Raw genomic sequence first — 24671 nt, 5'->3', positions numbered from 1 at the left:
GAAGTTCTGTGACTTAGATTGAAGCGAGTAACGGATATAAAATTGCGAACGGAGGTCCAGTGACATAGAGATAGAAGAAAGAAGTACGGATGTACGATCGAGAAGCTCTGTCGGTCGGTGGTCGGCGTGTATAAAGACATGTACAAAGATCCTAATTAGTCGAGTTCGCTTTTCGTCGCGAGTGTCTTCTTCGTGCGGTATCGCCGCCGGGAGGTCCGCTCGATCCCGAAGGGAACGACACACATCGTGCCGAGAACACAATTCGCGAAGAAGCAAGTCGGAGCAGTACGGGTATCCAGCGCTTTAGCCTTTTTAGCAGCGGCGCGATAATTAAGTAGCTCCGCGGCCGCGCGTTACGAGCGTTCGCGACGTCGAGCCGCGAGTAGAGAATTTACACATAAAGTACGCGTAACATATATACGTACACAGGGACACGGATAGACACGATTGTACGCTAAGGTAGCAGCGAGGTTGTCGAGGGGAGGGGAATCAAATCGGTCGACGAGGACTCGAGCGGGGGAAGGGTGACGCGTTTCCGTCGCCGAGGACTTCGACGAGTCCTGATTCTAGATCGCTGAAAGGACGATAGATCCGATCTGTCTCAAGTTCTCGGAGCTGTCTCTCGCCTTCTTTTGCTCTCACCGTCACTTTTCAAAGGGGGACCAATTTTTCACGGTGATTATCAATCTCTATTCCTTCTCTCTTCTCTCTCTCTCTCTTTCCCTCTGTCTTTCGGCCGATCGTTTCTCTCCGCCTTTCTACCTTTTATCTTCTTAATCCAGCCGGCCGGCGTGGCGCGGCGCGGCGTGGCGGCGGACTATACCATAAATCTCGCTGCTCTTTCTGTATTAACTCCGTCATCGTGAGCCGACCGGCGAATATACGGGCCAGTCGCTACTCACGCGAGCAATAAATCAACGGAGCAGCCTGACTCACCTGGCGAACCGAAGATCCTGATATCACAGTCCTCCGGTATAGATCACGGTACCGAGTAACAGGTAGACTGCTCGCCTCTTTCCCCTTCCGCCTTCATCTTCGTCGATCAGAAAAACACCGTGTCGAACAGATCGATACAAAACCTGATTAAACACAGCCTCAACAGGCCCCCCGAGTAACAGGTTTTCATCGTCGGTCAGAAAGACAGCCACGCAAAGCAGCCTGTTTCACCTGGCGAAAGAAAGATTCTCCTATCAGAGTCCTCCAGAATAGTTCGAATATCAGAGTGTCTCTTTTTATCATTTTACCTTCATCAACGATCAGAAGGAAGAAACCCTGGTGTCGAAGTGAAAGAAGATCTTGCCTCGAAGCAGTCTGACTCACTTGCCAGAAGAAAGGATCTACCATAGTGTCCAGAATAGTTTTCAAGAACAGTGTCGAGTAACAGGTAGATTGATCCTCTCCTTCTCTATCATTCTACCTCCATTCTCGATCGGAAAGAGTAGAACATAGTGTCGAAGTGATCGAAACAAAGCCACGGGGAAGCAAGTAAAGTAGCTACGGTCTAGAACAGCCTGATTTATTTGGGGAAAGAGAGATTGTCCTGTGAGAGTGTCCTGAGTAGTTCGAAAAGCCGAGCCGACATCTTTTCCATCATTCTATCTCCGCCATCGATCGAAAAGAGGAGAACCTAGTGTTGGAGTGATTGAAAAGACGCGAAAGGGTATCCAGAAGAAGTGCAACCTGGTGAGACCAGTCTGATTCGCCTGGCAAAGGGAAAATACTCCTGTGAGGGTCCTGGAGGATTGTGCGAACAGTGTTGAGTAACAGGTAGACTGTATCTTTCTAATTCTACCGTTCTACCTCCATTACTGATCCAATAGAGAACTGGCAGCAATCTGAAGCAACCTGATTCGCCGGAGGAAAGAAAGATTGTCTTGTCAGAGTGTCTAGAATAGTTCGAGAAACGGTGTCGAGTAACAGGTAGACTGATCCTCGCGTTATATATCATTCTACCTTCATTGATCAGAAAGAAGAGAACATAGTGATCGAAACAAAGCCACATAGGATCTAGCACAGCAACAGTCTGGCCAGAGCAGCCTGATTCACCTGGAAAAAATCCTCAAGGGTTGATCAAGGGAGGATTGTTTCGATAACAGGTAAATCTCTTTCTAACATTCAATCTCGATTATTAATCAGAAAGAGGAGAACCTAGTATTGAGGTGACCAAGACGAAAAAGAGTAACCTGAACCGCCTGGACAAAGATAGACTTCCGCAGGATACTCCCTCGTCTATCGAAGAGAGAGAGAGAGAGAGAGAGAGAGAGAGAGAGAGAGAGAGAGAGAGAGAGAGAAGAGAATAGAAAATTGAAGCGATCATAGCAACGCGGTAGAGGGCCCAGCGAGCATCCGCGTCCGTTCACCGAGTATGCGATCATCCTGAAACGGGCATGACGCCCCTGGCCTCGAGATGCGACGAGACCACCACCATCCTGCTGCTGCTGCTACTCGAGCTGGCGCCCGGTGCACGGTGTTACTCGCGCGCGGCCACCCTGTCCGGCTCGACTTCGTCGAGATAGCATCAACAGTGGACGGCGAGGGTGCGAGTGATGCCTCAGCTCGGCAGCATTATGACCATCGACGCCGGTAGTCCGACAACGGCGTCCAGCAGCGAGCTCGAGGAGAACATGACGTGGTCTCGACCGGCCGGCGACTCGACGTCTTCCTCCTTGCACGAGGCCCACACCGTCCGAGGCGAGACACAGACCGACCACGAAGACCAGCACCTGCGCCGGTTGCTGCGTTTAGCTACCGCGAGCATCGGGGACCGCGGGACCACGATACCCGTCGCCGGGATCGACCAAGGACCAAGCGAAGGACCCGCGAGCACCGCCAAAGGGAACAACACCGAGGATACTGTCCCGCTGGACGAGCGTACGGCCGAGAGGATCGGCTGCGCCTGCGAGAGGCTAAGCCTGGGTAATCGGTTAGGCGGCCAGGACACGTCAGCGGGATCCAGTTTGCCACCTTTTCTGACCAGCAACGAGACCGACCTGGACGACAGGACACTGCTGGAAGGTAGCGGTGAGGGTAGCACCATCGGCCTGGACTCCACCACCGGCATCGGTGTCAGTACCACCGACAAGGAAGACGCGCAAGGACTCCGCGAGCTCGAACTGCTGTTCGGCCTGGGTGGCATCATGGAGGACTTCGGCGGGACGTTCAACGAGTCGTTCAACCAGAACCTCTCGTACCCCTGGAACAGCAGTCATTACAACGAGAGCTACATCGTCTTCAGCGAGAGCATGTACCCATCCGGCTACACCCTGCCGCACATCGTCCTGGCGTCCATCCTCGCCACTCTGCTGATGATCGTGATCGTCGTGGGTAACATGCTGGTGATCATCGCGATCGCCACGGAGAAAGCGTTGAAGAACATTCAGAACTGGTTCATCGCCAGCCTGGCTGTCGCCGATTTCTTCCTCGGTCTGGTGATCATGCCGTTCTCTCTCGCGAACGAGATCATGGGCTACTGGATCTTCGGTTACTGGTGGTGCGACATCTACTCGGCTATGGACGTGTTACTGTGCACCGCGAGCATCATGAACCTATGTCTGATCAGCCTCGACAGGTTCTGGAGCATCACGCAGGCCGTTGAGTACCTGAAGAGGAGGACGCCCGCTAGAGCTGCGCTCATGATCGCTCTGGTATGGCTGCTGTCCGCGCTCGTGTGCATCCCCCCGCTGTTAGGATGGAAAAGACCCACCCCAGCCGAAGAGTACCCCAAGTGCAAGGTGAGTCCTTTTACGGTTCTACAATTTATAGTTGCCCGGGTCCGATGGGATCGATCGGACGCGTAATTTCGTTCTCGAACGACCTGCGAGATCGAGCTTAGATAGAGACAACGGTGCAACCGTGTGCAACCAGCTCAACCGGCCGGCTACACGCGACGACACGTGCACTCGACGACGTGCGCCTGGCCCTGCACGATTAATGTTTAAAACACAATTTTCCATGGCCTCGCCGCACGGGCCGGCAACCACCATTCGGGGAGTTAATTATTTCGCGGGAACCGGATGCACCGTCGTGCCGCTGACAGCTTACTCGCGTTCTAGGGAGTTCGCAAAAATGCCCGGGCGATTTGCGTCGCCTAGGCTAAACGACTTATGGCGGTTTCTTTGCGGTTTTGTTGGATCGTGTTAACGAGTATTTTCTAGCTGATCGAGTTTGTTCTGGATACCGGATCGGTGTCAGTATATTCTTTGGATTTAACGGAGAAACGAATATTGTATAAATATAGGCTTTTTATACAACCTGACCTTATCAAGTGGCTCCAAAAAATATTTGGAAACTTTTCCAATTTCTTAAATTATAAGTGTTGAAATATTCTCTATTTTTCGAATAGTTCTATTTATTGTGTTGCTCCTTCGGTGCAATAAAGATGCTATAAAATCCTTATAGCAGGGAAGCGAGCTCTGAATTGGTTCGAGAAGGTTGAATCTATCGATTGATTACTGGGAACGATTGTCAGGGTCGAATAGAGTAAGAAATTCATCGAACGGTGTCGGGTTTCATCCTCCGGTCACGAAAGGTTATAGGATAGGGTTGGTTTGCCGGGGAGGCACTTGGCCGTGATAGTGGGACCGTATATCCATTTTGAGTAATTTCTCCTGCGAGTGCATGTATTATCTAGGACGATCTGGGAGTTTGAAGCATTCGATTAAACCGGCTGACGTTGATTCTATTTTCTAATCGATAAAAGCCACTCGGTTTTCTATACCGGCGTCATGGCGCTCGACTCCGAGGCGTTCCTAATGTTGCAGGATTATACAGGATGATTCTAGGAACTGGGTCGAACTATAGTTTCGGTGTGGGCGGTCCTCGGAAAAAATACGTGTAGGGATGGATGAATCCTATCAGGTCGCAGAGCGGTGGATATCGATAGTGTTGTGGAACGTTGTTGAATACTCTTTGAGAGGAGACTTGTTGCCAAAATAATGACGGATGTCCTTGAGAACGTTATTAGGGATGCAGGGAAGTGATTAAAGTTCACTCTGAAGTTCTCATTATAGATTTATTATTTTCTTTAGTTTCCTGAAGGAAATCCGAATGAAATGGGATACGCGGTGGACAAGTTAGACTTGTACAAAATTACTTAGAAATCGTTACAATCATCGGTTAAATTAATATTCTATGCGAACAGCTTGCAGCGATACAGTGGTTGCGGGATAATGAACGCGCAAATAGAATCAAATACACGTCAGAATCGTTATAACGTGGAATCGTTATAAACAATTTTCTCAGACGAGTTAAATGTTGTCTCGAAGGGTGCAAGGTAACAATGCAAAATCGTGTTGAGTTCGTTTTTGGGTTCCGAATCTGGGATTCAGGGATCGCAGGGCCACTTTTGAATCCTCCGGTATAAGCAATGTCAAGTCAGAGTATTTCCACAGTATATCCTGTGGCGGACACGCGAGAAGGGTAGGAACAGGATGCGGCGGGAGTAGAGGAGAGAAGAGGAGTGGAGAGCAGAGTAGGACCGGACGGTTGCCTTTTATGCAGCGTTGAAACCCACCCTTATCCTCAACCCCTCGGAACCAGCTTACGTTGCCCACTACAAAACGCCGTCCAAGATTGGATTTCTATGCCCGACAGTTCGATGCACGGAGCTGACTCGCACAACTTCACGGCGTTTTCCGTTTTTCTTCCACCCACGGTTCCGCCTAATTTTTCCTTTTTCCCCGCGAGTTTTTTTTTACGAACGTTCTTCGATTTCTGGCGTTGAAAACGAACCCGAAAAGCAATTCCTCTCTCGGACACGGGAAAAATAGTAGAATCCGTTTACCGGTCCTACGGGACCACCACGAGGCTTATGGTCCCTATCGATCTCGCTGTTTGCTACTAATTGGAGGGCCAGAGCTCTCCGGACCCGCTGCGCTGTTTAATTAACCCCCGCGCGTGACTGGAACCGGCGCACCACTCGCACGGGATTTTTTGGAACCCTTAACTATCCGATCGTCGCATCCCTGTTTGTTTGAAGGGCCCTGCCGGAAATGTCTACCTTGGACAATCCTCTGTTTCTCCATGGTCTCCGAGTTTTGAAATAGCTACTAGAATTTCGGGACAAGAAGATAGGATCTCTATTATTTTTACTTCATTCTGAGTATTTCACACAAGATAACCCTATCTTTTATACGCTGTATACATTCTACACTCCATGGTACCCAAACACACGAAGTATTAATTTTGTAGAATTTTATTTACGATTGTTATGGAACACCGTCAAACATTTTTTTAATGTACTCATTTATTTCACTGCTTATTAATTTATCATCTGTATTTATTATACGTGTTTGCGTACGTCCGAGAATGCGATCAGACTCGAGATTATGACCGGAGAGAAGAGGAAATTAAATATGCGAAATAATGTTAAACACACATTTTCAGTTCAAGATTATGTAATTAATCCACGTTTAACAAACGTCAGGTGACTCTGCAATAATTACTGAAGTATTTCTCTCCAATTTGAATACAAAGGATATTAATAATTTAACAGAGGAACGTTCTAAATATATATATTATAGATGAAAGATCGGAAGACTGTGTGGTTGTAGGTGTATGAAATTCAATTCATTTTAATATAACTTAGTTTCAGTTTAATTTAAATTGATTTAATTAAATTCAGCCTCTTTGTCATTGGTATATCTCGATGTTATTATAATAAATTAAATGGATAAATTTAAGAGGGTTAAGTTTAAATGCAGTGTGATTAACAAATACTCTAAATTCGATGCGTAAATATTTTTATTTCAATTTCTCGCGAATGCTGCATTTTAATGACGACTATAAAACGAGGTACAAATTATTATTACTAAAGAAACAAAGTGGATTAATGTAACTACCGTTAGAAGTTAATTCAGAGCCCGAAGAAGTATTAATACTTCTTTTTCCACTTCTTGTACTCTCCAACTTCCAATAAATGAGTGTATAATGAAAACGAGTCGTTATTATGATCAAAGAAGCAACGTGGAGTAAAAAAGACACCCTTCGGGATTAATTCACAGTCCAAGAGAGTACAAATACTTTAACTTCCGTTTCTTGTGTTTCCCGTCGTCCAATATAATGAGTGTAGAATGAAGTTGAATCATTATTATTACGAAAGGGAGAATGTACAGTAAAAAAAATAACCCGGAGGGGTTAATTCATTGTCACAGAAATAATAAATCCTTTAACTACCATTTCTTGTGCTTCTCGTGGTCCAATATAATGAGTGTAGAATGAAGACAAATTATTGTCTTCAATGAGACAATGCAGACAGAAGACACTGCCCTTAATTTATGTTCTGAAGAAGCACAAATAGGGGCAGGACAGTACGAGCATTATTATAGCGTGGAATAAACATAAAATATTAGTTGTTGTGTTAGGGAATCTGATTAATCGGACTGCGAATCCTCATGCAAAATAAAATTGTTCAAAATCTACTGTCAGATTAAAATAAAAATGGATTCTTCTTTCAACCAAGATCAAATTCAGTTGCTAAATTTACTACTGTCAGCATTTAAATAGGGATCGATGAAAATTGGAAACAGTCTCACAGATGGTGTACACTGCTTATAAGAAGCAATATTCTTCTCAAATTATGCTGTCGTCTTCACAGTGTGGCATTCCAGTTATCCAATTTTACTATATCCATCCAAAATCCGCTGTCTGCAGATTCTTCGCAGGGTTTACAAATTCCGAAGAGGTTCTAGCCAAGGTTTACAAATTCCGAACAGATTCGGATTCCCATCTCACACCTACTCCTCTCGTGAGATTTCTTTCCATCACGAAACAGCACTCGCGAAGCGGATGCTTGCGAGGAGAATCGTTTTGACACCGCGGAGGCGGCGTTCGCAAAGGAACCAGCTCGAGGGATAAGCTTATCTGGTTAAGCCTAGCGTGTTGACTGAAGTCGACCATAAGTTCGCGCGAGATACGTCTTCCCGTGAGAGCGTAAAAGCCGAGCGGAGCAGAGAGGAGCGGGCGCGCGCCATTAAGCGGTCGCATCCGTGCCACGGATACATGTAATGCAAGAATAATGGCCCGTGTCGCGGATCTAATGGTTTATTAAGACGGCTCGCTATCTAGCCCGCTTTATTAGGGACTGTTGATGCCAGCCGTGCCTCGCTCTTCTTCCATTGCCTCGCCCCCTCGCCTCGATGCTTGCGCGCCGCGGATTTATGGCAGGTCATCCGTGGATTAAGTTCTCCGGGACTATAAAGACCCGGAAGTCCTCCTACTTTTCCTTTTCTGCCGCGTAACGAGACCCCGTTCGTCAGCCGGATTTCCATGCGAATTCTCCTTGGACCGAGCCCCGACCGCACGACGTCGAACCCCGCTGCTTTTACCGTGTTTACGTTAATGAAACATGCAAAACAGGTGATTCGGGTTAAACAACTGACACGGATTGAACGCTAAGTATCGCGGCTGCTTGCTTTATTTTTCTCGGCGTGGTTTATAGGCTCTGGGAAAGACGAAAGTCGCGGTGGCGGGATAAATTGTTAGGAGTGGATACGGATTATATGTCAAGTGTCGTGGATCGTGTCTTCATTTTTATGAGCACTTCCTCTTCTATCTCATCGGCTTTTCAATTTATCGTGGAAAATACTTCACACAACTTTATTCCAGAATATTCGTAAAACACTGTGGGAACGAGTATAGTGAATTCCGCCTACAATTCTGTGTCTGTGTTGGTAATAGAAAAAATTTTCTTCATTAAAAAGCTGTTAACCCCAGTTCTATTCTTTCGAAATTGTTTCTAGATTGTATTACAATTTTTTGGTCTCCCTAACATTTTCAGGGCGGCACCGGTGGTTATCCTCATCCCTTAAAAAAACAAATCTCTAACATATTCAGGGCAGTACCATTAATTGGATCAGCAAAAAGTATATTTCGGAAAGCATACCGAACCAAACCTCTCGGTCACTCTCATCCCTTGAAGCATAAAAGAACCGCATCGCAGTGATTTTTCTCCGAGAATCGTCCTCTCAGAGTTTCCTCACTGTAAGTGCGAGAATTAAGGCTAAAGGATCGCTCTTTTTAAAGTCAGTGACGAAACGACGAACGGTCGAATGAGATTACGGGGCTTTGGGGAAGGAGGGAGGGGGTAGTTGAAATTCGCTGGAGCCACAGAGGCCGTGGGTAACCGTCTTCCCTTTTTCTTCTGTTCCCTCGAACAGTGGCAAGCTAATCGCGTTAAAAGATTGAAGCACCGGGCGGGCTCCTCGGACGAGTGCCGCGCCGGGTCAGAGCCGAGCAGGAAGCTGCGCTCCCATCCTCGAGTATTTGTCGCTCTTCATTCGTCACCGCTCAGGAAAAATCCGGCACGGGGGTTGGCACGAGATGGGGGCAGGGACGGCGGTGGGCTTCGCAGTCTTCTGCGGCTGCGAGATTGCCAGCCCCCGTAATAGCGAGGCCGTCGCAGCTAGACGGTGAATTACGGTTGAGAAAGGTGCGGCTGAATGTTAAGGAAGATTCATTTCCGTCGCTCCTTTCCTACGACTGCGGGGACTTTCGCGAATCCGGGGTCCTCGTGTTCCTGCGACCTGAAATGCCGGTGTAATTGTGCGGGGCGACTGCCAGGAACCGTACATTCGATCACGTTACTACTGAAACGTATTGCAAAAATGTACTCCTTCATCGCTCCATTTCTTCTTCAACAGGAAACAGATTTTCTGCTTGAGAGAAACATACTAAAATCGTTGATGACAGAAAGTAATCTGTCCTTCGCCCCTGTTCGTCGCAACTCGTGAAGAACATTCTTATAGCCCGACCAGATTCGCGATTTAATTTTTAGAAGTAGGTTACCGAGGATTTTTTTCCAATTGTAGTCCGTGAAATTCCCCGTCGAAACGAACCTCGTATTCCGTTGTCGAGTGCCTTTTTTTGTGCCGTGTCTGTTACAAGCAAATTGATCATTTCGGTAAATTGGTAGACACAGTAAGGACAGTTCGAAACCGCCGAGCAATTACCGGCTTGAATCTACCTCCGAGCAGAGCGCCAGCCAGGAAAATAGTGGACGATAGGGCAGTCCTGGATATTGGATTCCGTCTACCTCCCGGCTCGGTGTATTCGAGAATCTTTTCCACCTACGGTTCTCTGTTTCGTCGACAGATATATCTCTGATCTTGGTCACGGTGTGAAGCCGGATCGCCTGGGTCCGACGATTCCGGAGGCAATAGACCGAGGAAAGCGAAAATTGATATAGCCAGAATTTCCCTGGGTGTCGTAAGCCCAAAGCAAATGTTTCCACGGTGTCTTACCTTCTTCTACTAAAAAAGTGTGGAGTGCTCGGGCGATCGGAAATTCCGGCTTTCGAGATCATCCTGAAATACCGCAAACGAAGGTCATACGGGAACCACATAGACAGGAGATCGTGGCAGCAGGTAGTCAGACAAATTATTTGACCGATGCGCGATGTAGCCATTATTAGACTGCGGATTCCATTATTCACGGTAAAAGTTAGTAGATTTTAAGATTTCCATTATATTATTTGTAATTTGTTAAAATGAATAAAAGACGAAACGGACCATAGGAAAGGCTTTTCGGAATCTCTGCCTGAGAAATGGCGAAGAATCGTCGGCTCGCGTGCCTTTTGACTTAAATTCGTGTACTTCGAACGCTTCGTTAAGCAACAAAAAGGGTTGTCGCAGTAGCCGATTCACGTTTCCCAGGCTGTTTACCAGGATCGCCGTTGGGATCCATGACAAAGGTGCTTCCGCCGTGAAATATTTCGCGGAGGGTCCCGGGCGCGAGGAGGGATCTCAGCGGACACTTAAAAGGGTACCGTCCGAGAGAGGACTCGGGCACGATTAAAGTGTTTCGAACATAAAAGCGGGCCGTTCTGCTCGCTCGTTGAACGAGCCAGGTCCTTAAACCATCGACCCTCGGAAATAAAGTCGAAAGCTCGGATGGCCTGCTATCTCCCTCCCTCCCGCAGTTACACCGTTCATTAGTCTGTAATTAAGGGATTCTTTGTCGCAAAGGGACCGACTTCTGAAACATTTGCAGAATTTATAGCGGCGATGTGCGGGGGTGAGAGGGACGGTCCGGTGTTCGCGGACTGGTTTCTTTCGCCGGCGGACCGGAAGGCGGAAATAGAAGCGTATAATTAAACCGTGATCGATGGAGGCTCCGATGAAGATTGTCGAGGCACCGAGCACTTAAATATACCGGGAAATATTATTTTCTCTTTTTTTTTGTAGCTGGGTGCAGTCCGATTGCAAATCGTTTGCAGTGGTATTGGGAACCGTTCGATTGCGTGGCGTGAATAGATGGGAGAAATTGTTTCCGGATACTTTGAACCGGCTGGCACAACTCCTGCGTGATATCCGATTAATTGCTGTATTTAATAGCAATTCATAAAAGCAAGACATTGGTCGAAAAGTCTTATGCACTTTTTTCTGGATGACATAAAGAACCCCATGCGTGAAGTTTTGCGTACGAAGCTTGATATCCGTCCGCCCAGGCGTCTTTAAGGAAGAGATCCTGCATTCTGCAAACAGGCCAAGCAAAGTTTCGGGAAGTCTGAAGTATAATCTTCGGAGGCGTCGCGTTCGAAGGCGTGCACGCGGTAGATACATCTTAAATCGCGTCCAAGTTTCCCAAGACGGGGCGAGCAAACGATTTCATTGGCCGTGCGCAACAATTTGAAAGATCTGTTAAGCAGCCCAGATAAATAGAGCTGGTGGGAGGGGAGGGGAGGTGGCGTTGGGCGGCCATTTGTTTAAGTTTCGGAGCGGCCTCCCGGTTACGGACGTGCTTCAATCTCCTAATGCGATTAAGTTCGCACGGAGCGGCGTTGCGCGTACAGCTACCGACGAGCAGCGAACTTGTATCTCCGGGGTGCATTATCCGTTACAAGTTCTAATAAATTTCGGGGGAGAAACGGGTTCCCAGTGCCCCGTGACAGTAAGTCGGTCGCCGCCATTCCCGCGCGAATTAACCCTGGGGCCCTCCCCCCAGAGCGAGCATTTCCGCTTCCGCCCTTGTACCCACACCAGCACGCGATCAGACGGAAATTCTTCCGCGGCCTACCGAATCCCGGAACCGGGACGCTAATCTAAGTGCGGGAGAACTTGCGCCCCGAGTCTGTCTGGCCATGAACGGATATTCCACTTGGAACTACGTTAACGCGCGACGAGACTCGGGAATTAGGATGTCGAATCGATTTCTGCCGTTGGTACCGAGCTGCTGGGGGATTGTTGGCTGATTTTGGTGACTGCTGAACGATTTGCAATGCAATTTGTCGATCGGGACCAGAAATGGCGGAGCTGTCGTTGTCTGAGGAGAGAAGCTCGATTTGGAACATTTTGCTTAAAGATTTTTATAACTGACGGCTTTACGGTTGCTCAGTCTTGTTTTAACTGAAAATTAAATTATTTGAATTAATAAAATTATATTATCTCTACTTTTACATGCTCGAGTTCATTTCTGTTCAAAAATTTCCTTGAAAATCGAGCAGTTTGAGAAGTAGTCCGTCCCTCTACTTACATGACCACCATGAAACAAGTTCGATCAACACGTCTGACCATCGCTTATCTTTTCCACTGCACAGTGGACCCCACGTTCCACGATAATTTCCTCGGAACCCGATCATTTTGGGAGAAAGTTTTACTGCTGACGTTCGGTTCATTTTCTCAAGTAGAATCACAGTGTTTTCCGTTCTCCGGAGTTACATCACGAAATGAAGCTGAGAAAGCAATCGTCGGGGAAACGACCGCAGCCATAAAAAGATTCTATCCGACACTACCGGCAGGTTGTTGCTGTAGGAATGGCAGCGTATTGCACCGTCGGTGGCCGTTCGCTCAAACTTCATGCATTTAATCACCATTACCGTTCGATTCGAAGGGACGGATGATCCACGATCGAACGACTCGTCCGATCGTAAAGGGATGATCCCTACTGAACCTCCCTTAAATCGTGTCCGGGCCGAATGTAATCTGTTTACGGTGGTGAACGTGCGGGTGACGGGGGTGGTGTCGGGTCGCACTTATGGGTAACAACGTTCGTTGTAACGACACGACGGGCAAATAGTGTTCGTTGAGGCAGCCGTGGCACACGCTTGTAAACTCTTACGAAGGCATACGTGATCCGACTGGTTTACATCCAGCCGCCTTCGTGCGGATTGCTCCCAGGCTTTAAAGACGGAATTGCTGGGAACCGTCTCGACGAGCTCGCATTGTCGTCGACGCTGTCAGTCCTGTCCAAATGTCTTCCGATGCAGAATGGCCCGATGGAATGTCAATGATCCCTTTTCAATCGCCGGCCAAGAAATTTCGGATCCGTGGAACTTCGTTCCGCGGTCCTCAACTATTTCACCCATTTACCGAGTATCTCATTGTTCCACCGCTACAAAGTAAACGCTAATTATCTCGTCGATGTACAAAAGTACACTCGACCCTTTGAGAAATTACTGTGGCGTCTTAATTAAACCGAATTCGTGAAAAAGCCCACTCCTTCAGGCAGCGTTGACTCTGGCAGAGACCTCTCATTAGCAGCTAAATATTAACTTGTTGCTAATGAAAGTGTCTAATATCTCTTACCTTTTATATATTATTCAATTCACTTTTACAGCCTTGCTTCTCTGGTATTGTTTAGGAACAATTTAAGGAACAGAAAAATGTATTTCTCCCTTTAATAATTGTAGTTAATCAAACATTATGTAACAGTATATTTAAACTTATATTATAGTACTACGTTTCGTTCGCTCGTTTGGTCATAATTCCATAAAATCCGCAGTTAATTTGCAACACTTTCTCGCATACATGGTTCCCACATTTTAACATAATTAAACATATGTCAAACGATCGTGGCCACGAACGCAATCGAGTTAAAAGAATTATGTTAAAAAGCGAAATTACTGACATCCATATCAAAGCAATACATATGTAAAATACCAGCTAACTATGGGTACAATTTAATCGTCAGAATGACGTTACATCGTCGACGAGGAGAGAGTTTCTTCAATTACTAGGACGTCGTCAAAGGAGTTTTAATCCGCATTTATGCAGCAGCGGGTTAGAGAAATAGGGCTTGTAAAAATTGTCGGCTGTGTCTTGGAAGGAGCGAACGTTTCCAGGATGAAATTAATTTGTTTCGGGGACTCCAGTTAACATTTTTACGAGAGTGTTCCGTCCCGGTTGGGACCATCAAGTCGGCGAACGTCAAAACGTCGTTCGACGTTCCCGTCGCCGTTTATTTCACTCGCGACGTAACGACTGCGTCGTGGATCTCGGCCAAAAGTGTTCGAAATAAAATTTGCGTGCCCCCGGTGGCTGTAGGCAGCGGGTCTCGATACGCGAACTCAATTTCCCTGGCACGTCGACGAGATCCGGCGATACCTCGTAAGTTTTGCGAGCTTTCCCCCGATCGGTTTTACTATCGAAAGCGTCCTCCCCCCACCCTCTAGGGTATCGTCGAGGAATGGCTAAATATATATGTATATATCGTTCAGTTCGCGCAGCTCCCCGAAACGGCAGACTTTTCGAGGAAGGATAAGGAATACTGTCGTCAAGTATCTCTGTATCTCGTTATACGTTGTTCGAATGATTTACTGGCTACCAGGCCATCGTACGCCATCCTTTTGGCATTCGTTTGCCTCGAACGCCGGCTGATAGAATTTCAGATTATTGTAATGGCGTCCGATACCGTCCAAGAATGCCTCGCTACCGAATATTTTATTATCGATCTGTTTATTGGTACTCGAGAACCGCTGCGCAGAAATCGAGCCCTTCAACGGAGACCACCTTCCCTTCTCCTGGAGAACGGAGAAATTCGAAATCGGAATTTTATCTCGAACCGCGAACAAAGTTATTGGATTTCGGGTAAATAAAGATCCAATCTATTTTGCGGCCGAATTTAGAATAAATTCGACGTGCGAACTTCACGGGGAATCTCGACGAAATTTTTCCGCTTCAGACGATTCGCTATATTTCTGTTTAACTGACACGGATACTATTTTGCTGTTTACTCAAATTAAATAATTGTTTGGTTGATCACAGTTTAAAATCTCTATCTGAACCTTAGAAAATTTATTCTGAGAAATATCAGCTTTGTATTAAGATATTTTCACTTCTTTGTTGTGTCTGGCTATTTTACAGATATTCTACTTACGTTTGCAGTTACTGTGAATCATCTAGGAAGAGGTGAGGTGTGAGCTGAATTTTACTCGGTCATCTAAATGAATAAATTCAAATGAGAAGTGAACAAGTTTGTCTAGAAAGTGAATAAGACGAAATGAAAAAAAAAGTTCAGAATTAAAAGTGGAAGGCGAAAATCCTCGAGTGTGGTACATAAATAGAAAGCAATTTTTCATTTTGGCGTAGCAACTTTCAAAAACAGAGGCACGTATCTTCCTCAAGGAACTTCTTTTCGCGAAAAACAGTTCAGAAGCCTCTCTATACTCGGCCGAATTTCGGGTTAAACTGCGCGCTGCACAATCAAACGTTGAAAAGGATGTTCCGTGAAAGAACGTGTTCCATTAAACGAAATCAATGCAACGCGAATAAATTCCTCGCCATCGAACCAGGAAAACACTTCAACCGCGTATATTTCGCCCATCGAGAATACCGATTTTCCTCAGTAGACGATGCGTGATTCGACACCGAGGGCGTTCGATTAAAGAATTGTTTAAAAAATAGAAGGTTGAAAGGAGAGATAGAGAGAGAGAGAGAGAGGGAACCGCAAATTTCGTAGTTTGCAACGTTGCTGCGGAGTTATATGCGGGGAATTATGTACTAGGAAATCCCTATACAGTGGTTAGAGCTCGTTGGGACCGGGTAAGACTAAATCCGTGGCCGGTCCCGCTGAAATTTTCACTGAAAAACCACCTCGGATCGGTATCGATTCGTTGTAACACGTGCACGCGCGATTCACGGCGACGGCGAACATTCTACTCCGCTATCCACCGTATTATTGGCGACATCAACTATTCATGAGGGGCGACCCACCGACGGGGAACCATTACAACGCGCGAACACGTATGCAACTTTCACGGATAATCAATGACGAGCGTATCGAACACTACGCGACGGCTCCTCCGCCTCGTAATATGTAAATAAGATGTTGAATGCGCCGCCGTCGAAAACCTTGTAATGGATCGGCGACCTGTAATTTCGTCCGGGAGCCTCGTTGAGACGCGCGCGAGATCGATACGACGAGCTACGCCGTAATCCAGCTCCGACATAATCATACCATCAGCGCATATATTCATTCTGATTCATGCATTCTTCATTCTCCACTTAAAACCCCGACGTTATAGAATTTTCATCCAGCTATTGCATTGGTAATTCAAGCGGTAAACTGTTAATATCGTAACTTCCGGTCATTTTTACATGGTCTGATTTTTGGCAGGAACAATCTGCGAATTCGATGGATATTAAACGTCTCTACGGCCGCGGAAAATATTTTTTCCTGATTGAAATCAGTGTACCAACAAAGGCTGAAGCCTTCTCTTTAAAATGACGTATTAAAAATTGTTGTACGATTTTTTTTCACGAACTTATGATGGTTTAAGTGTCGTTTAATTTTGACGCTTCGAATTTGAACGCCAGTGTATATATTCACTTTGTTTATTGCATTATTTATTTTGCACTTCGAATTGATATTTTAGACTTTCTGGTCGACTAGTCTATCGATAATTAAAGTAGCAAATAAATATTGTCTCCAAGAATAATACTTTATTCAAGATCTCAAGCTTCCCATTGAACAGGCTGGCGTGTCTGACCATTCCTCGATATTTCTACTTACTGTAACCAAGAATAAGTATGTAGAACGTCTTCCGTAGAATTCAATTGTTAAAAATTCGTTCGATTTTATTGACTGTACTGTTGCTGACTGTATTTCTCTAGCTTTCCGATGCATTTTACATTAAACAAATTGCTCCGATTTTACGGAACGTTTGAGTTTGCCGAGCTGGCGATAAAAATGCGAAAGTACGGGGAAATCTGAGGACAAACGGGGGACGAATTCGCAAATGAGATTTCATAAACCGCGTCGGGTAGTTCCGTTCCTGGAACGTTGACGCACGGCAGCGATAGCGAAATTCATTTACGACCGAGGAATAATCGTATTCGTAGATTAGAACGTAACGCTCCGGTATCGCGGCTTTTTATCGTCATTTTGTGTTCTTTTCAGCGTGGGCAAAAGCGAGAAAGAAAGAGAGAGGGAGGGGGGAATGAAACAGCCCGCCACATCGAATAGCTTTCCGCGGGGGAATAAAAATTACGACTCTTAAGCTTTCGCGAGCCTCGGGAGCGAGTGGCTCCTTCAGCGCGGCGCTACAACGAGGATATATTAAAATTCTCGTGTAATAAGCCGCCCTCGCGAATCGTGTCGCCTTTTGTCGGACCGTTGCCTGTTCATTCACCACCGCAACTTTCATTCCGCGTTCCCTCCTGCCCCGTGCCGCCGCGATATTCCGTTACAGTATTGTAATCTCGGCCGGCGAAGAAGAAACGGCAGGGCGAGTCCCGCCGAGTAATTTTGACGCAATAATAAAGGGAAGATCTGATTTCTCCGGGCCGGTTTGTCGCAGAACCCACTTTAAAAGTTAACGAGTCCGTGCCGTGGATAAAGTCCCGTGTAAACGTAGTTCCGCCGTTGTTATTGTTGAACGGCGCCCTCGGCTTACGGTTACGACTGCATTCAAAACTCGAGAAACACGATTCCGATTGTTGTTGGAGGGACACGAATGTTTACGCTCAACTTACGTTTTTAGAGACGCGCGACACTTGCCGCTGTTCGCAAACCATTTCGTTTTGTTTGGATCCGAGTTGAAACTAGCCGAGGAAACGTGCCGCATCTGTACCTATGAAGATGTTTAGCACCATTACTTCGAAAGTATTGATTTCTCGATATCAAAAATTGACATGCATCATCCTGAAGTATCGACATAGACACCATCAAAAATTGAGACCCTACTCTATATTTTCCCGTTAAAATAAATCCACGAATGTTAACTAGTTTCGAGGGCTTCACGAATATCCTTTGCATTGGCATTATTTTTTCTTCGTTGAATCAAACGCGATTTCTCTGGTACAAAATGGGCGCCCCACTTCTCAGACATTCTTCTGTGTCTACGAAAGAATATAATTCGCAATCATCGGCTCGTTTTCCCATTAAAATCAGCAGTTTCTCACCGCTGAGGAGCCAAGTTTTTCTAATTCGAGCAACAGATCGCCGAAGCTGGCAAAAAGAAAGCCCACTCGCTCGAAATGCCCGAAGTTCCGATCGACTAGATATCTTCTCGCAGCCGATGGACCGACTATGAATTCTAATTAGAGAGCCTGAGGCGAGAGGGAGAGAGAGAGAGAGAGAACAGCATCCAATTAACGGGCCGGCGGGCGTAAAAACAAATTCCGGTTCATGAAGCAGCGTCGAGGCCAACGAGCAGCTCGGTGAACTCCTCGGCAAGGTCCCCTTCGCTTATTTGACCAAGGTGGATCCTCCTGCCAAGTGGCATTTGCGGCGAGAGTATTTTAATCTTCGCCTAATTGTAACGAACAACGCGCAATCAACCTGCGCGCCCATACCAGACCGACAACGACCGAGAACGAGCAACTTCTCACTGATATTCTCACGTTCCTTGAAAGTTCTGCCACTTGTTACAGAGAAATTAATTATTTTAGATTCTACAGAAACCATCTTTATGCACAATAAAAATTGTATGCTTTGACTGCAAGATTCGGGGGCAACAAATACTTATACAGACTACTTAAACAATGAATGCTACAGCTTCAAGAAGCAAATCTTCTTCGAAAAAAATCCTTATTTTGTATTTGTTTGGAACGGTTTGAAATAGTTATTGCCAACAGTTTCAGACGCACACGCTTTCAAAAAAAAAAAAAAAACGAGTTCGAAGACAAATAAGACGGGGGGTAGGTTCGACGCGTCAGGGATGCGAGTTAATTTTCCCGACGAGGTTGGGTCGCCGACTACAAAAATTTCGTGACGTATATCCGCGAAAAAAAGAGGTTATTACCTCGTCGGCCAGGCCTTTGAGCTGATAAAAGGCTCGGCTCGTCAGCGGAACGGTGGAAATTCAAAACGCCGCAGCAACTAAGCCCGGCGTGGCGCGGACTCGTGTAAAAGTTATCCGGTTTAATGAGAAGCTTCCGGAATATGCAATAGTCGCTGCTGGTCCCATTACGGATTCTTTTGTTCGGCCGGGGACACGAACTCAAGTGCGAAATGAGAGTTCCTACGGCCCTGCGGCTGGGAACTGTTGGGGGATGTTTGCCTGTCGATCATTGAAAAATGACGCTGGCCGTTGGAACTGACACATTTTGCCTTCTACTAGTCCTATACTGACTTCCTAAGGACCCTGCATCCTTCAAGTGCCTTTGTTTCGAGGCAGCTATGGGAAAGGGTACTGAGCATCTTCTGATGAAAAGCTGTGAATTAACCAGATGATTCACTGTGACCAGAGAAATATAAAGAATAATTAAAAAACTATAAAGAATAAACGGAAGGAACAGAAGGGGTTGGTTGGGCTGTTAAGAACAACAAAATAGCAAACTTCTTCGCGGTTCTCGGAATACTGTCGCGATCGAGTGTAGTCGAGATCTGCCGACGACAGGAGCGTCAAGCATCGACAGCCCGGAAAAATATTAAATTGAGTGAAAGACAACCCTTTCTTCCACCACCTCCGGCGTTATTCCCTCCCCTTCGACCCCCTCTCTCCTCAGCTTACGTAACCACAGCCCGAACCATCGAATTCCTATTGGACCATAGCTCGGGTGCAACTAAGGAGGGGGTGGGGCTGTATTCATCGCGAAACAAATGCGTTCCTGTCCGGCGTGGCGATTCATTCGTGGCCGATTAATTTCTTCGAAATAAACTGCGGCCCGGAACGGCTCCGTAAGCAGCCAGCCATTAATCCGGCCACTTCAGACACTAGAGAGAGAAAGAGAGATAGAGAGAGAGAGAGAAAGAGGGAGATCCTAGGTTACGTCTTGCGACCCGGAAACCCGAAGACGGTTCCAGTCGATCCTGGAACTTGTTTGTCTTGATTCGGTCTTCGACGATCAATTAGTCCCCTGGGATGTGTCCGACCTCGGCTTACGAGAGGGTACAACCTGGTTTCGAAACCATTTGTTCAACGTCACGCTAGAGGATCGAGATATTTATTTATTTAACCAGGTAAGTCTCTTGGCGAATTTGTTCGGGGCAGGTAGAAAAGCGTCAGGTTTGGGAGTTTTTGGAAAATAAACCGGTGCAGGTGTCGGAGTAAATCTTGAAATAATCTGTAGAGGAACTCTTGAAGCTTTTTTACCAATGACTGTATTAGTATTCTCATTATTTTCAGCCATGTAATATTTTTTCCCCCGAACTTGAAGATTAACGTTCTCATTTCCAACCGATGAATTTCACTCTGGTAACTGCAAATAATTACAAGCGTAGAGCGTAAGACCGCAAATAATTACAAGCGTAGAAACGCGACCGAGAGCGTGGCATTAGCATTCTAATTTTACAGTCGACGTAAAGAGCCCGGTAATCAAGCAGAAATAAAATTCTTCGTGGAAGGGGTAGCGCGGATTCGCATAAACAACCGCAACCTATTAATAATTCAGCGCGTTAAAAATACAGATTTCGCCGCGTTCCGGTGTTTCGTACCCACGCGTGCCGCGAATGCATAAATACGAGCCGGCCCCCGTGTTCGCGGACGATATTCGCAAGGAATAAATAGACCCGGCCTGCACCGCGGCGGCGAAACCGCTTTTCTCCTCCGTAGTCCGCTTTATAAAAGCGGCAGCCAAACAGAAACATATTTTTCCTCTAACAAGCCTTGCTCCTTTGAAAGGAACAACCATCCGTCGTCAGTCGAATTAAAATATTCATCTTATCGAAGTTCCTCCGAGGTTCTCCACCGTCGAGAAAAATTCCTCGCCGTTCCCGTTTGCCTCTCGGCGTTTCGCGACATTCTACGAACGCGATTAAATCGCGGCATAGTTCGCGACGTGCGCGTTGCCATTTCCACCGGCTCTGCTGACAAAACCCGATCCCATACTGCGTTTATCTGACAATGTTGTGACACCGATAAAACTCGGAGCGGCGGGTGCGCGATTAGGTCTCGATAAATCACATCCTTTATTAATTTTACACATAAAGATAGAACGAATAGAATCACTGCAGAAAAATTTACGTAATGTATAATATACTTGACTCATTGGAAATGTATTAGATAAATAATTCGAAGAACGCAAGAAGGGATTAAAAAATTCGATTGGATTTATATTGGACCTATAGAAGGTTAAATAACGGTCGGACGCGGAGCAGCGTGTTTTCGCCTAATGCAATAATAATAATGGAGGTCGAAGGGATCGCGCAAATTCCGCAAAAATCGTTGGCGGGAATCGGGCCGGCAATACAGCCGTTATTTTATCAGGGAAGAATTTGCAAGTATCGGGAGTGGTAAAAAAAGGGTAACGACGGGACGGCCGGGCGACGATTAATGGCTCTAATGGCACAGCGGTGGACGCCGGTTCGATTGTCCTTTACGCGTGCGCCCGATTACCGGCTGCCCCATGGGGAAAAACCGTGTGCAGCGGCCGGTGCATCGCCGGAAAAAGGGATCCGGGCCCAGCGGCATTACTTACCAGCGACAATAGCATCGCCGTTGTAAATTTCGCGCGACCCGACCCGCAGCTCGCAATTTCGCGACGTCGTACGTCACGCTTCCGCAATTTGCTCCTTACCACCGTCTTGTACCACGTTTATGTTATTTACCACGCTTTTTTTCTGCTTCTTTATTTCTTCGGTGCCAAAAGTCGTTTCTCTTTATGTAGAATTTTGTAGACTAAATCTCCAGAACACGGCCACTAGAGCACGATTGCGCTCTGTCCGACAGGGCTGAAGGGACCCTTGAAAACCGAGATGTCTGCGAGTATCGGCCCGCCCTCCGGACACTCGTAACAAAAATCAGAATAGACGAGGGCCCGCGATAAATCCGCCCCGGCCCGATGTTCCCCGTCTATAACCACGGTTAATAGAAGCGGCAATGTCGAGCAATTAATTCACCTGGAAACGGTCCCGAGCATGCTCGGAATTATTATAATTTACCGAGCACGATGACCCCGAGTGTATCTGAGTGAAACCGCGGCCTAAACGTTGTTACATAAATCCTGATGACACGCCAGCCCATTCCGGCTACAATAATTAGCGCTGACTAACACGGCCGCGTTACCATAACCGGATACATCCTGCTGTGCCCGTTCTACACGGTCTCCCTTGTGGCCCCGACGATAAAATTCTTTTTGTCCCATTGGATAGGGACGGCGAAATTGTGCCGGTTACTCTCGGGGAAAGTACTATTCTTCTAGGATCCTAACGGTTAGGGGATAGCACCGGTCTGAGGGAAAAGCTACCGAGATTTGTCGACTGGACAGCCTTCTACCTAGACGATTATAGTGCGCTCTTTGCTGTTTCTGCGATACTAAATCCTCTGGAAAGACCTCTGTGATTGTAGACAGAAGCCATGTGTTTCAAACGAATGGTTCTCCCTTATAATTTGTTGGAACTGCAAGTGTCGATTCATTAACCCTTATGTCAACAACTTGGTACCCACTTTCAATTTCTTTTTCAAGCTCCTTTAATATCTTTTTGTTGACAAGTAACAAAATTATTCTGCATTTGGAATGTTGGTTATTCACAGGAGGCTTAAACATGCTTGAAAATGTAATTCCAGTATCCTGTATTTTAGCAATTTTTCAAAGCAAATCTGAAGGAACAGGGAAAAGCAATGGAAATTTCGTACGCTCGTGGTGGCAGGCACTAATTGAAAATTACGTGCCTCGATTGTGCGGCCCGACGCAGCCCGAGTTTTTCATCGGAAGGAAAAAGCTGCCTCGTTTCGATCATCGTCTCATTTCCCTCTTTTACGTTGCCAATAAAACGATCGCCGTCGGAGCAGCGTTAATGGAATTCGGCGCACGCGAATGAAACCATCGAACTTCCACCCTGCAAACTTTCCTCGCATCTACCCCCCACCTCTGTCTTGTTTTCTACTGGTCGCACTCGGAAATATCCCGTTAAGGGTGAAACACCATTGGGTGAAGACCGCGAAGCCCCCGTTGGACTTTTAACAACCCTTAACTGAATGGATTCCGACGTGGTCCAATAATTTTTCTTAGCACGTCGAAATTTCGTTCGGAACCACTCAACACAATTTATCTCGCGTTGCGGAACCGCCACTTACTGTTTCTAAGGAGTAAATGCAACCAGATTTGCACTGGCTAACAAATCTCAATTTTCCTTTTCTGAATTCCAAACCCCGTAATTCAGTTTTTTAAAACAGCCCTTAATAATTTTTCAAGAATTACTGTAGACAAATTTAGAAGCTTCATCGTTTGTGATTGATTTAAAAAATTACTCAGTCTCCAAGGATCTATTGGACCATCAAAGGGTTATAAACCGTATCAAAATGCACTCGTATTGAAAGACTCGATTGGATGCGTTGTTTGCAATATTTGTTACCCATCCACCGGTATATTTCTCGAGAGAAAAATATAATAATTCCCGATGGAGCCCCGCTGGATCGTGCCTTCTCGTAAAATTCACCGATCCTGTCCATTACCCAAATCAGCGCGTCCGCACGGATTTTCATCCCCCATTTCACGGGGGTGTGAACAATGTTCGTTCATTCCACACGATTTCAAACACACGGCACACCCTCTGAACTTAATCACGGGTCATGAATGACCCTATATAACGCTTCACACCATAATTCATGGAGAAAGACAGAAAAGCACATGAGAATCCAAAAATGTTAAAAACTGTTCGTCACGTTTGTCCAAAAATGTGTCGTTCCAGAACTAAAAATGCGAAAAATCTGCCCAAATGAACAACAAAAAATGATCATCCCTCTGCTGCAAATGGAATTGTGAAAATTAAAATGCAGCGGGAAAAATAATTACTGTAGCCTTGGAAGAGAGACAGTGATCAAATTGTAAAAGTTTATTTTAACGCGCCTCGAGCGTTAATTTCCTATTCTCGTACTTCACTTTAACTAACAAAATTATATTTCGTTTATGACGTCAATTTTTATAGAAATACATATCACAAAACAGTTTGAAAGACAACACAGAGCAATCATTTTACAGTATGTAAGAATAGTAAATACCTTGATAAAAAAAGACGAAGGAAAAAGAGAATTATATACCGTTCATCTAGAATATTGCAAGACGATTTCTAAATTGAATAATTACACAAAATTAAATACAATAATTACACTAAATCTCCTCAATTATTTACGTACTTACGAAAATCGTTTCCAAGTGGGTTGGCGAGAGCTGGAACTTGAGTTCCAGCAAACAGGCACGTTGATCATTGCGCGGGGGGTTAAAACCGGCGCAAGAAACACTTGTCAGATAGCCCTTTAAGCCCTAGCCTTTCCGAATCCTGTGTTACAGTTTCCTTTCGCCTCTGTTTGGCCTCAAGTTCGAGTCGTGACGCCTTTCATCAGCTAACTCCGAATCCGCTAACGTTGTTTAGCCTCTCGATAGGCGGCCATTGACGGGGTGACAAAGGCGTTTGTCTGCGCGATTCTCACCCCGGGCGAGGTCGACCTCGATTTGACTACTGGCACTCAGCCGATGGCCACACTAGGACCGCGGCCGCACAGGGATCAACTTAAACGTCGATGCGTATGGATTTCATTTCTGACCGGCCCTCAACGTCGATTGCCTGGTTAACTT

The 24671-nt window shown here is 46.1% G+C and overlaps 1 protein-coding gene across 1 annotated transcript in view; it reads left to right on the top strand.

Moving 5' to 3' along the window:
- The first annotated feature begins 1177 nt into the window (after window positions 1-1177).
- Octalpha2r (alpha2-adrenergic-like octopamine receptor) overlaps window positions 1178-24671 on the top strand; it is a 139918-nt gene continuing 116424 nt past the window's right edge. Inside the window, exon 1 of the mRNA XM_076794887.1 lies at window positions 1178-3731. Coding sequence (XP_076651002.1) covers window positions 2547-3731 — 1185 coding nt within the window. The 5' untranslated portion in view covers window positions 1178-2546. The remainder of the gene's footprint in view (window positions 3732-24671) is intronic.

Source organism: Halictus rubicundus, chromosome 10 (assembly GCF_050948215.1).
Source record: "Halictus rubicundus isolate RS-2024b chromosome 10, iyHalRubi1_principal, whole genome shotgun sequence".
NCBI lineage: Eukaryota > Metazoa > Arthropoda > Insecta > Hymenoptera > Halictidae > Halictus > Halictus rubicundus.
The sequence above is the reverse complement of the archived record's forward strand: the minus strand, read 5'-3'. Positions and strand labels throughout refer to the sequence as shown.